General features: G+C 41.5%; 1 protein-coding gene across 3 annotated transcripts in view; it reads left to right on the top strand.

Moving 5' to 3' along the window:
- LOC122562034 (dynein axonemal heavy chain 9-like) overlaps nt 1-12967 on the top strand; it is a 508505-nt gene that overhangs the window by 322115 nt on the left and 173423 nt on the right. For 2 of the 3 annotated variants that reach the window (XM_043714478.1, XM_043714476.1), the window contains one exon: nt 5344-5579. In XM_043714478.1, the coding sequence (XP_043570413.1) occupies nt 5344-5579 (236 nt within the window). Of the gene's footprint in view, nt 1-5343; nt 5580-9463; nt 9542-12967 lie in introns of those variants that run through there. The other variant, XM_043714477.1, reaches the window with a different exon arrangement.

Here is a 12967-nt window from a genome sequence, read left to right on the forward strand (position 1 = left end):
TTATGGCATATAGGCACATCATTTGGACCATTGTGTCTCTGCTGTTTCTTTGTTAGAGGGCTGTCCAGTTAATCTCAGTCCCTCTGCCTTTTCCTTAGAACCCTGTAAAGAGTTTATTTTCCTTCAAGCTCTTATTCAATTGTCTTTTGGATGTCATTATTGAACTATGTTCCAACACTATGTTCAGATGGTGCTTTCCAATCTCAAGAGCTTAAAAAAAAATGCATTTGTATCTTTGATTCTTTTGCCAATCACCTTGCACTTGGCTGGCCGGACTGTATTTGTATTTATTCTCCCATTTTGAATCAGGAGTGCTCAAGTTGCAAACCCCCAGCCATCTGATGTGATGCCCATATCCCATAGCAATTTCCACTTTTCCATCTCTCAGTAAAGAGAAGAATATCCTATTCAGACCAATATTGCTTTGAGTAAAATCAGCGTTTTAGTATCACCTCTTTGTCAAGTTTTGTTCAATAGTGTTTTTCTGTTGTTTCTTTACTGCTACATTGGGAGCATTGTCTTGTCATGACTTTGTTAGGATAGTGGACTGAAAAAGCAAGCCCTGCTACTCCTGGAGCCAGCACAAAATGTAAAGTTTGTCAAAGAAATATGCACAATGCCCAAACTACTGGATTTTCAGACCAAAGTTGATAGAATATGTGGACCAGGCTTCTGTACTTAGTAAGTGATTGTTTATCACAGGCAATTAGATTCCAGCTGCAGATAAGCAATTAAGTAAACTTTACAAATTAAAACTCTGCCTGACCCCATCTCACCCCTTATAAACTCCCCCCTACACAACAAAGCCATACAGACAAAATAAAAGTTGAAGAAATACATGCCCGAAGGAAAAATTCAGTCAGACTACAAAATCATAGGTGCAGAAGTCGGCCATTTACCCCATTGAGTCTACCTCACCAACGAGATGATAACTGATCATCCAATCCTCAACTGCCCTTTTCTGCCTCTGCCCTGCAACCCTTGATTCCTTCACTGTTTAAAAATCTGTCTATAACAACTTTGAATATACTTGATAACCCAAACTTTACAATACTCTGTGGTAAAGAATTCCACTGAATAACTACACTCTGAGAGAGGAAATTGCTCCTCATTGATGTCTTAAAAGGGTGGCCTCATATTCTTAGTTTACTCCCACAAGGGCCTTTCCACATCTGTCCTGTCACATCACTTTACTATGTTTCAATAAGGCCACCTCTCATTCTTTTAAACGCCAATGAGCACAGGTCAAACCTCTCCTCATAAGACAGCCCCTCTATACTTTGGCTCAGCCTTGTGAATCTTCTCTGGGCTGCCTCCAATTGCCAGTACATATTTCCTTAAACAATAGGTCCCAGACTATTCACAGTCTTCCAGCTATTGTCTGACTAGTACCTTAAGATAGTTTTAGCAAATTTCACTATTCCTTACATCATTTCTTTTAAAATACAGGAAAAAAATCCAAGCTGCAGCTTTCTGAAGTATCTCTCTTTTAAAATAATATTCAGCTCTTTCATTCTTCTTTCCAAAGTGTAAATCTTCGATTTTCCCACAATATATTCCATCTGCTAAGTTTTTGCACATTTGCTAAATATATCTGTATTCCTCTGTAGGTTCCTTGTGACATCTTCACAACTTGCTTCCCCACCTACTTTTTTTTTGTCATTCACAAACGTGGCAACAGTACATTCAGTTTTGTCATCTAAGTCATTAATAGCAGCACTTCAAAAGCTTGTGATTTCAAATAAACCTGTTGGACTAAAACTTGGCGCCGTGTGACTTCTGATTTTGTCCACCCCAGTCCAATGGCAGCATCTCCATATCGCCATTGCAGAAATAGATAGGAAAAGCTTGGAATTTTATGGTCAATGTCGAAGATTCAAAACACCTGAAGCCCTAAAGATGTGTAGAAGGTGCAGGGGTTACTTGAAAAAAAATTAGGAAAGCAAAGAGTGGGCATGAAAACCACTGGAGATAAAAGAAAGGAAAGAGACAATTTGTAAGTGTTCTGGAGGAACGAAAGGTTCGGGTTCTTAAGGAATTAAACGCCAATGAGCACAGGTCAAACCTCTTCTCATAAGGCAGCCCCTCCATACTTTGGCTCAGCCTTGTGAATCTTCTCTGTGTATATGCTCTGTTGGTAGGCAGAGGAGATTTTTCATTGAGAACTGACCACACTTCCACGCCATTCAGTTTACTTGTAAACAAGCCCTCGACTCAGTCCGTTTGCACATTAGTGAAACCCATAGTTACACAAATAGCATTGACAATCAAATTCCTTACTTTCAAAACATGCAGCCGTCCTTACAACTCCTGGGGTTTAAAAGTGTTTTTTTTTCTCTCTCTCATTTCGTCCACTTTACACTCTCATAGTGAATACAGATGCAAAATACCTATTTCTGATTTTGGACCTTGACCACACCCTCTACTTCCAGAAGACTATCTCTTATTTTGTAACAAAAACAGAAACTGCAGAAGAGCCTCAGCAGATCTGGCAGCATCAATAGAGAGGGAAACAGAGCTGGTTTTGAGTACAATATGGCTCTTCTTTCAAACTAAAGAGAGGTAAAAACTGATGGGTTTTATATTGTGTAAAAAGGATGGGCAGGAACAAGTGAAGCAGAGGCAATATCAAAGGGTTGAGGAAAGTACAAAGGCCATGAGAGTAGCAATGGTTATATCCAAATTGCTGGCTCCAGAGGAGGTATTAATAACAGAATGTAGATCAGCTCTGGTAAAAGCAAAAGCATGAAAATGACATGATTTGGCGATGCTGGTGTTGGGACTGGGGTGTACAAAGTTAAAAATCACACGACACCAGGTTATAGTCCAACAGGTTTAATTGGAAGCACTAGCTTTCGGAGCGACGCTCCTTCATCCAGTGGTAGATAAGGAGCATCGCTTCGAAAGCTAGTGCTTCCAGTTAAACCTGTTGGACTATAACCTGATGTTGTGTGATTTTTAACTATGAAAATGACACACTGAGTTAGGGTGGGAAATGGAGCACAGAATTTATGGCCTGAAATTGATTTCTTTCACATTTAGATTAGAGTAGTTCTTTAGGCACTTTACAGCCTTCTAGACTAAATGTTAATTAAGAAATGAGATCCTGTTTCTCCAACTTGCGTTGGGCTGCCCTGGGACACTCCAAACTGTCGATATTTCTATGAGCATGAGAGCAAGAGGTTGGGGTAAAATGGCAAGCAACCAGAAGGCTGGAGTTATGTTAGTGGACTGAGCAAATATTCCACAAAGTGGTTCTCCACTTTGTGTTTGATCTTCTCAACACAGAGAACACATCTTTGAAGGATCTTCACGAATGCTTCACGTATGCTGCTTCACTGGAAAGAATCCCAGTATCTCTGGACTTTTCCCATAACCACTGCTTCTCTTTGTCAGTTGTGTTGACTTGTTAAAAATTTTTTTAAATGGCTTTTGAAAATTGAATACATAAATTGTGCACATTGCTCGAAATGTACTCCATTAATATTGCAACTTTAGTCTTACAAAATAATTAAAAAGGCATTAATTATGTGAAACAATTTGCTATTGTACTCACATTTGCAGAGAATGAAATATTTGAACTTGTGAATTTTTTTCATCACTTATGCCTTTTATTGATTGTATAATCCCATGCACTGTTTTTCTCCCCAACTATATTATTTATTCTTCTCCTTTCAAACCTGTAGCTACCAACTCCTTGCCTGTACAGCTAAGTTATCTTATGCATTCCTGAAGTCATTACAGTCCTCCTCCTTATTTTGCAACCAACCTGCTTTTGTATTATCAGCAAGTTTGAGGATTGTGTGTCCTATTCTTCAGTTCAAATCATTTATCATTTGTCAAGATCCAAACTTACCCTTGCACTAACCACTGTAAAGTATTACACCTACCTCTTCTTGAATCACTGCAATGCTTCTCCTTATTTTTAATTTAAGCATGGGATGAGGGGTTCGCTGGCCAGGTCAGTATTTATTGTCCATCCCTAATTGCCCAGAGACCATTTAAGAGTCCACCACATTGCTGTGGGTCTGGAGTCACATATAGAATTATTGAATTCAAATTCTACCATCCAGGTTGGTGGGATTCAAACCTGTGTCCCTGCAACATTACCTGGGGTTCTGGATTAACAGTGCAGCAGTAATGCCACTCGGCCAACACCACCTTGTACCTCATGTATCCCATACAAACAGACAGTTTTCTATGTATGTGTACATCTTCCAACCTCAGTTATTGCATTTGTTGTTCTCGATGTGGTCTCCTCTACGTCAGCGAGATCGAGCTCAACCTCATGGAACAGCTCAGGGAACACCTCTGGTCTGTATCAACCAATCTAACCTTCCTGTGGCCATCCACTTCAACTCCCCCTCCCACTCCCCTGAGGACATATCCATTCTGGACATCCTCCACCATCTAAACAAGGCCACCTACAAACTGAAGGAAGAACCCCCTCATCTTCTGCCTGGGGAACCTACAACCACATGGCCTCAACATTGAATTTGTCAGTTTCCAGATCTCCCCTCCCCCAACCCCATCCCAGATCCAGCCCTCTGAATCATATACGCCCTCTTGACCTTACCCACCTGTCCATCTTCCTTCCCACCTATCTGCTCCGCCCTCCTCTCTGACCTATCACCATCACCTCCTACCTTCACCCACCAATCACCATCCCACCTATCTTTCCCCATTTATGTCTCAGCTCCCTTCCCCCTCCCCAGTCCTGAAGAAAGGTTATGCCCAAAATGTTGACTCTCTTGCTCCTCTGATGCTGTTTGACCTACTGTGCTTTTTCCAGCACCATGCTTTATCAACACTGTCTCTCCAGCATCTACAGTCCTCACTATCTCCTACATTTCCGTCTGTGCCAAGTATTTTTTGCCAAAGTATAGGATATATTTTGCACCAACCAATTAAGGCCAATCTGATGCCCTCTGTTAGTTTCAATAACTTCGGGCAATCTGAGAGAAAGTTCCTGGATTTTTCTCTCTAATTAACTTGGGTTTGCATCTGTTTCTCTGCCCCTTCCAGGAGCTTCAGTAGCTCTGAGTAGGGAAGGAAGTCTGTGCTGCATGAGACTGTGTGAGATGGGCTTGACAGACCAGCAGGTTGTTTACTCTATATCATTTTCCAGGCATTCATCCACCATTATCAAACCACTTGGGAGAAACATTAATGAATGCTTTCAGAAAATATTGATTCACTATATTTACAGCAATTCCAGAAACCTAGCTGCTTTAGAAGAGTAAGTGGATTTTTAAAAAAGGTGGAAGAGAAAGGAAAAACCTTGTTGTGCTTTCATACTATGCTCTTCACGATGGTGTCCAACACTTGTTCTCTCATGTTCAGGTTCCGATCCCTGTAACGTCTGACTTGGATCCCTTGACCATGCTGACAGATGATGCTGATGTTGCGACCTGGCAGAATGAAGGCCTCCCAGCTGACAGAATGTCCACGGAGAATGCAACCATCTTGACCAACTGTGAGCGCTGGCCACTTGTGATCGATCCCCAACTGCAGGGTATCAAGTGGATCAAGAACAAGTATGGAGAGGATCTCCGAGTCATCAGGATCGGCCAGAGAGGGTAAACTAATTCATAACTTGCTTATGTGTAATGAAATTCTATTTCCAACTGGTCACCATTTGAAGGAACTGTTGCGATGAAGCCAGTAATTAATGTGGCATTGCAGCAGCTCAGTCTTAACTCTATGTTTGCCATGTTCGATTGGGTTAAAGTACTTTTGCGTAGTTTTAGCAGTCTTTGTGGCCATGGCATTAGCAACTAACATTTGTACCACACAAATGCTAGCTAATGACAATGAAAGGGAAATTGACCATCTCTGCTTAGTAGCCGTCATCATCATCATCATCATCAAGTCTTCCACCAGCAACAACTGAGGGGTAATTATTGACCAGAAACTAAATCACACAGATATTGTGTTTACAAGGGCAGGTCAGAGACTTGAAATGTTGCAGTGACTAGCTCACCTTCTGAGTCTACAATACTTTGCACCATCTACAAGGCACAAGTCAGGAGTGTGATAGAATGCTTTCCAGTTGCTTGAAGTAGTGCAACTTCATTGATGTTCAAAAAGCTTGCTGCCATCCAGGACAAAGCAGCTCACTTGGTCAGCACCCATTTCAATACTTTAATCATTAATTGCTTCCAACATTAGCATGGATTGGCATCAGTGCATATCATGTGCAAGATACAGTGCAGCAACCTTTGCCAAATCTGCTGGGATGCCATCTTCCAAATCTCAGGCTGTGGTCTTGAAAGGAGAGGGTAGCAGAACAATCGGAGCATCACCACAAAGAAGTTCATTTCTGAACGAACAGTAACCCATCCTGACTTGGAACTACATCACCGTTCCTTCACTGATGCTGCTCATGACTGGGAATTCCCTTCCTAACAGCGCTGAACCTCTTTAATCCCATTTAAACAAACAGTTTTCTGTGTATGCTACTACATTTCCTTTGGTTCCATAAGGGGTATTTTGCACCAACCAGTTAAGGCCAAATTGGTGCCCTCTGTTAGTTTCAATCACTTAATAGAGTCAGAGAGGAATTTACTGGATCTTTACTTTTACCAAGTCGATTGCAGTGTTTCAAAAAGGTGGCTTAGCGTCAGCTTCTCAAGGACAATAGGGATGCACAATGAACACTGGCTTAGTAAGCAAAGTTCATGTTGCATGAAAGAGGAAAATAAATTATGTATTGTACTACCCTTAAAGGTCATTGGCTCAGATTAATTGCTAAAGTGTAGTATCTGATTATTTGGTCATTTTTTTGGCATTTCTTATTCACTTTTCTGGCATATTTACTGATTGTGTAAGTGTTTGTTGGAGTCTAATGGAGAAGTACAATGAAAATAAATCCAGTGCAAAACGACTTGGGAATTTCTATTATTTTCTTTTGTAGCTGAACTATAGCGATTTTATATGTAACTTCAAGGTCAAACTGGGCAAGTATCTTGACGGAAAATACAGATGTAGCAATTAGAAGTTTGACAGTAGATAGTGCAAAAACTCAGCTGTATCTTTGAAGGGACAGAGATCAGTCTTTTTTATTCGTTTAAGAGATATGGGCTTTGCTGACTAGCCCAGCATTTATTGTCCATCCCTAATTGCCCTGGATGTGGAGGTGGTAAGCTGCTTTCTTGAACTGCTTGGGGTTTAGGGGCACCAGCAGTGGTGTTGGGGAGGGCATTCCAAGATGTTGACCCAGCTACAGTGAAGGAACGCTGACATAGTTTGAAGTGATGATGGTAACTTTGAGTGGAATTGAAAGTGATGGTGTTTCCATGCATGTGCTGGCCATGGTCGTCTAAGTGGTGGAAGTGGTGAGTTGTAAGGGACTGTTGATGGAGCCTTGGTGAGTTGCTATAGTGCAACTTGTAGATGGAACATTGCTGCCACTGTATATCTGTAGTGAAGGGAATATATTGAAGGTGATGGATGAGCTGCCAATCAAGCCAGCTTCTTTATCCTGAGTGGTGTTGAGCTTCTTGAATGTTGTTGGAATTGCAGCCACCAAAGCAAATGGAGAGCATCACCACTTCTCCATTCCTGACTTGCACCTTGTAGATAATATACAGGCACTAGGGAGTCCAGTGGTGAATTGCTTACTGCAGAATACCTAGCCTCTGACCATCCCTTCTAGCCACAATGTATAAGGCTGGTCCAGTTAAATTTTTGGTTAATGCTAGCCCCTCCGAAGTTGATGGTGTGGGGTTCAGTGATGATAATGCTTTTGAAATCAAGGGCAATGGTTAGAAATCTCTAGTTGGGGTTGGTCATTATCTAACACTTATGTCAGATGAATGTCAGTTCCTGCTTATCAGCTCAAATTTATGATGTTATGGCTGTGTAGATATTTGATGTTATAACTTCAAGCCGTCTGTCTCAACAACAGCCCATCTATTTATTGTACATATTACATGGACGAGCACACAGAATACCACAAACCACATCATATAATGGATGAAAGGTTCATAGCAGGTTTTGAGAAGATTTGTAGCTCAGGTTGAGGTTCTGGATGTAGGTTTTCTCGCTGAGCCAGAAGGTTCATTTCCAGACGTTTTGTCACCCTACTAGGTAACACCTTCAGTGGGCCTCTGGGCGAAGCACTGTTGATAAGTCCTGCTTTCTATTTATATGTTTGGGTTTCTTTGGGTTGGTGATGTCATTTCGTGTGGTGACATTTCGTGTGGTGATGCCATTTCCTGTTTGTTTCCTCAGGGGGTGATAGATGGGGATCTAACTCGATGTGTTTGTTGATAGAGTTCCAGTTGGAATGCTATGGTTCTGGGGATTCTCGTGTGTCTGTCTGTTTGGCTAGTCCTAGGATGGATGTGTTGTCCCAATTGAAGTGGTGTCCTTCCTCATCTGTATGTAAGGATACTAGTTAGAGAGGGTCATGTTTTTTGTGGCTAGTTGATGTTCATGTATTCTGGTGGCAGTTTTCTGCCTGTTTGTCCAATGTAGTGTTTGTTACAGTTCTTGCACAGTATTTTGATAACCATACAGATAAGGAAGCACACCACTTCAACTGGGACAACGCATCCATCCTAGGACAAGCCAAACAGAGACATGCATAAGAATTCCTAGAAGCATGGCATTCCAACCGGAACTCTCTCAACAATCACATCAAGTTAGACTCCATCTACCACCCCCTGAGTAAAAAGGAAATGACATCACCACAGGAAATGACATCACCAGTCCAAAGAAACCCAAACAATTAAATAGAAAGCAGGAATCTGCAGCAGTGCTTTGCCTGGCGGCCCACTAAAGATGTTACCTAGTAGGATGATGAAACATCTGGAAATGAACCTTTTGGCTTTGTAGCCTGAGCTACAAACCTTCTTAAAACTCTCTAACATCATATAATATTGAATATAAAGGAATCAGATGTACAGATACTAAATTGTCAGGAACTGCGATCGACTAATTGGCATTTTTGATTTGCTGGCACCAACAGGACATAAGGAAACATATTTATTTAAATTATTATTTAAATCAGATGTACAGATATAATGATTGCCATCCAACTTTGATGATATAAAGCCTTGCTATAAGTGCAGTATGAGTTAGATGACAACACCACTGCTAAGATCTGCTCACATTTCGGCTTTCCAATGCCTCTGAAAGTTGCCTGAAATCATACTTGCTGGAATATGCTTTGTTATAATGCAGGCTGAGCTGTCTGGTGAATCTGATAGCAACTTGAGTGAAGGCAAGCAGTTCATTTGCATTCTCCTGCATGCACACTCTCTGATATCCACCCCATCTCCATCCAGGCAGTGTTACGAGAAATGAAAGCCAGTCTGTTGTCAGGCTGAAGTGATTGCAAAAGATCCAGCTGAAGGTTGAAGTACACTCCCCTCGCTGTTGATCGTGTAAAGAATCCAAGGTGGAGAGTCTCCAAGTTTCTACAAGCAGCAATATATGTCAACGTGTGATTTTGTTTGATTCCTACTACTGTATTGCCAGGAGCTACGATGAATTAGTTGGTGTTTTTGACTCAATGGCACCAACTGGACGTAAAGTAATAAATTTATGTAAATTATGACATGTTGCGCAGCAAGAATGCTTAATGTTTGTTTGAATACCAAAAGATTTAACAATGTGCCAGAGTTTAGAAGAGCAAGAGGTGACTTGATTGAAACATATATAATCCTGAACGGTCTTACCAGGATAGATGTGGAAAAGATGCTTCCTTAACTGGGATAATTTTGAACAAGGGATCACCGTTTAAAACGCTAGGGCACTCAATTTTAAACAGAGTTTCGGCAAATGTTTTCCGTCTGAGCATTGAGAGTCTTTGGACCATTCTTCCTGAAGCAGAATCCTTGAACATTTTTAAGGATGGGGGGGTAGATGGATTCTTGTTAAGCAGAGGGTAAAAGGTTATTGGGGTAGGCAGCATAGGAATGCCAGGTTACAGTCAGAGGAGCCAGGAGCTATGATTTTATTCAATGACCTACTTTTGCTTGTGATTGCTATGTTAATTTGTATGCATATTGCCAAATGGTTACAATTACCTTCGTAAACTTCAAAACTTTTAATAATTTCATGGATTGAAAGAACAAATAATAGCTCTTTCTGGAACTAACTGTTTCCCAAGATGAAATAAACAAGGAGAAATTGTTATAAAGGAATTAAAAGCAATGTACTAATTAGCATTCCTGGGAAGCAGGAGTCAAAGCAACATGAACAAGTTGCTTCTTGGGAGAGAGAGAAAGGTAACATTGTATAATAACCTGCTGTCTCGTGACAAATGGGCAATTAAGACTGCCTGCAGAAGGAATGTCTGAGAGTGAAGGGGTAAATTGCAGGGCAGCTGTTTCAAACGGACAGCTAACACCAAAAGTAATAAGAACAGAGGAGTTACTTCTGATAGGAAGGCAACCCACAGACGTGAGGACTCGAGAAGTGTAACTGATGTTGGGGGTGGAAGAATCTAAAGGATCACCAATAAATTCACACTGCAAACCTGAAAGAAAGAAAGCTGTGTCAGAATTTAACTCCAAGAATTTTCAGCAGCAGAACTTTGAAGAACGACACTGCACAAGGATTGAACCCAGAACACTTCCAGAGACAGAAACTGTTGGAGGAATTGTAGCTAAACTCCACTATTAATCCGATTAGAGCCAAGTTGAGTTGTGAGGCTTAAGTTGCTCACTTGAGGGGTTTTATTTTAGTTGCTACCTGCAATAAAGTTTGAATCATATTTCAGTACTTGATTGTGAGATTTCTTAATAAGGAGCTGAATTAAAGGCAATTTGTAGTGATTTGCACACAACAGGCCAGAGATTGCTTCGACTTATATAGTCACCACAGTTTTTACAGATACATAGCGATCCCTGATCCCCAATCACCCAAAGCTATCACATACCTAATGCTCCATTAAAATCTTGTACACATTCTCATATGGTGGCCACACACTGCTGCTAACTCTTCCAATGATACCATTGCTGACTCCCAAAAGAACGATACACCTTCCCCTGTGAAGCAGATACAGGAAAAGCAAGAACCATTCACTTCCCCATGAGAAGGGAAGGGAAGAATGAAGGTGAATGTACTGCATCAATGGCGACCAATCTATTATGAGCACCAGTTCACAAACCAGTGTCAGAACTGCTTTAATGTTGGATTTGAAGGCGAAACCTCACAGTGAAATGTATGGGCATTGGCCAGTGGGCCAATACAGGGTTAAAGGGCCACCAAATGTGCCACCTTCCTGAAAAGAATGATTGTGTCCTTGGTCCGCCCCAGTGGAGATGGATGGTGCCCTCACAGCCCTAAACTTCTGAAGAAGGTTGTTATTCTTCATCAACCCAATGCTTGGTACACTGAAGAACCTGTCTGTTGACACACCAGTCACATCAAGGAATCTCCCTTGGCCTTGTTTCACACGTGGACCCAGAGCCTAATGCCCGTATTAACCAACATAAGGAGACTGGTGACCTCCAACCCCACATTGGAGAGTGGTAAATCGCTTCATTGGAAGTTCAGGTAACTACCATAGTCACTCTGGGTTCCTCATTTGAAATGGGCTTGCAAAATGTCATCAATACACACTGAACTGTTTTGTTCCCTACTCAGTATCTGAACTAGTTGTAGAAGTAATGGAGTAGGGACATATCTTTGTAAATGCTCCCTCTCCTGTTACTTCATATTTCCCTTGCCATGTCGGTTGATCAAGGTGGCACAGACAGTACATTGGCCTTGCTGTGCTGTCATCTCCAAATCTTTATTCAACAAGGCCACAAATCTCAGTATTTACCTTCTTGGTAAAGTGCAGTCATGTCAATGTAGGCACAGCACTCTATAAATTATGGAGAATGTCTCTTGTTCATAACCCTCTTCAGTCTCTGAAGCCTTCTGTTCTTAGAGTCATACAGCACAGATACAGATCCTTCGGTCCAACTCATCCATGCTGACCAGATGTCCTAAACTGTTGGACTATCACAGATAGACTTCAAAGTTTCAGCCAGCATTTGGCCCATATCCTTCCAAACATTTTCAATTCATGTACTCCTCTAGATGCTTTTTAAAAGTTGTAATTGTACCAGCCTCCACCACTTCCTCTGGCAGCTTGTACATGCACCACCCTCTGTGTGAGAAATTGGTCCCTCGGGACTCTTTTAAATCTTTCTGCTGTCACCTTAACCAATGACCTCTTGGTCTGGACTCCCCCAGGGAAAAGATCTTGTCTATTTACCCTATCTATAAACTTCTGTAAGGTCACCCATCAACCTCCGATGCTCCAGGGAGGTCAAGATGGTGGTAGAGTAACAGGGCACTTGGACTCCTAAGCCTGAAACCCATCTACACCAACCACTTTTACTTTTCTTTACTTTCTTTGCTTTTTTGTTTACTTTTAACCTTCCTTGCTTGGAAAGCTCAGACAGTGCATCGGAGGCAATGTTTGTTATCTTCCCTGCAAAGGCTGATGCTTGGCCTCACTCCCCTGGTTCCTCCTGCTGACCAAGCAGGACCTCTAGCAAGAGGCTAAAAGCCAACCATTGGCTTTCTCTTGGTATTTAAGGCAGTGGTTTTCAACTGGTGTGCCAAGGGAACTGTCCAAGTGAAATTTTGTAGAAAGGAGTGAAATTCAATATGAAGACTCCCTTCTTGATAATCATGATGGATATCCAGCAGATATTTTCAGCCCACCTGAATGAGTTTGAATACTAAAATGCACAGGAAGAACAAGCTAATCCTGACTATCACCGATAGACTTTAAGGTTTCAGGTCAAAACTGGGCCTTTGACAACATTCGGCGGCAGGGGATTCACTTGAAGTTGAATTCTGCTTCCCCTTGGCACATACGCAAGTCCAGAACTGGATGCATAATTTGTTCACTTCCTTCAGATTCATTGCAAAAGTTGAAGTTCAGAGAAAAAGGGAATGTGTAGAGCTATGGAGAGGCTGCATTTTGAAGCTGACATTTGAAGAAGTGTCTTTG

Source organism: Chiloscyllium plagiosum, chromosome 24 (genome assembly GCF_004010195.1).
Source record: "Chiloscyllium plagiosum isolate BGI_BamShark_2017 chromosome 24, ASM401019v2, whole genome shotgun sequence".
In the NCBI taxonomy this organism is placed as follows: Eukaryota; Metazoa; Chordata; class Chondrichthyes; order Orectolobiformes; family Hemiscylliidae; genus Chiloscyllium; species Chiloscyllium plagiosum.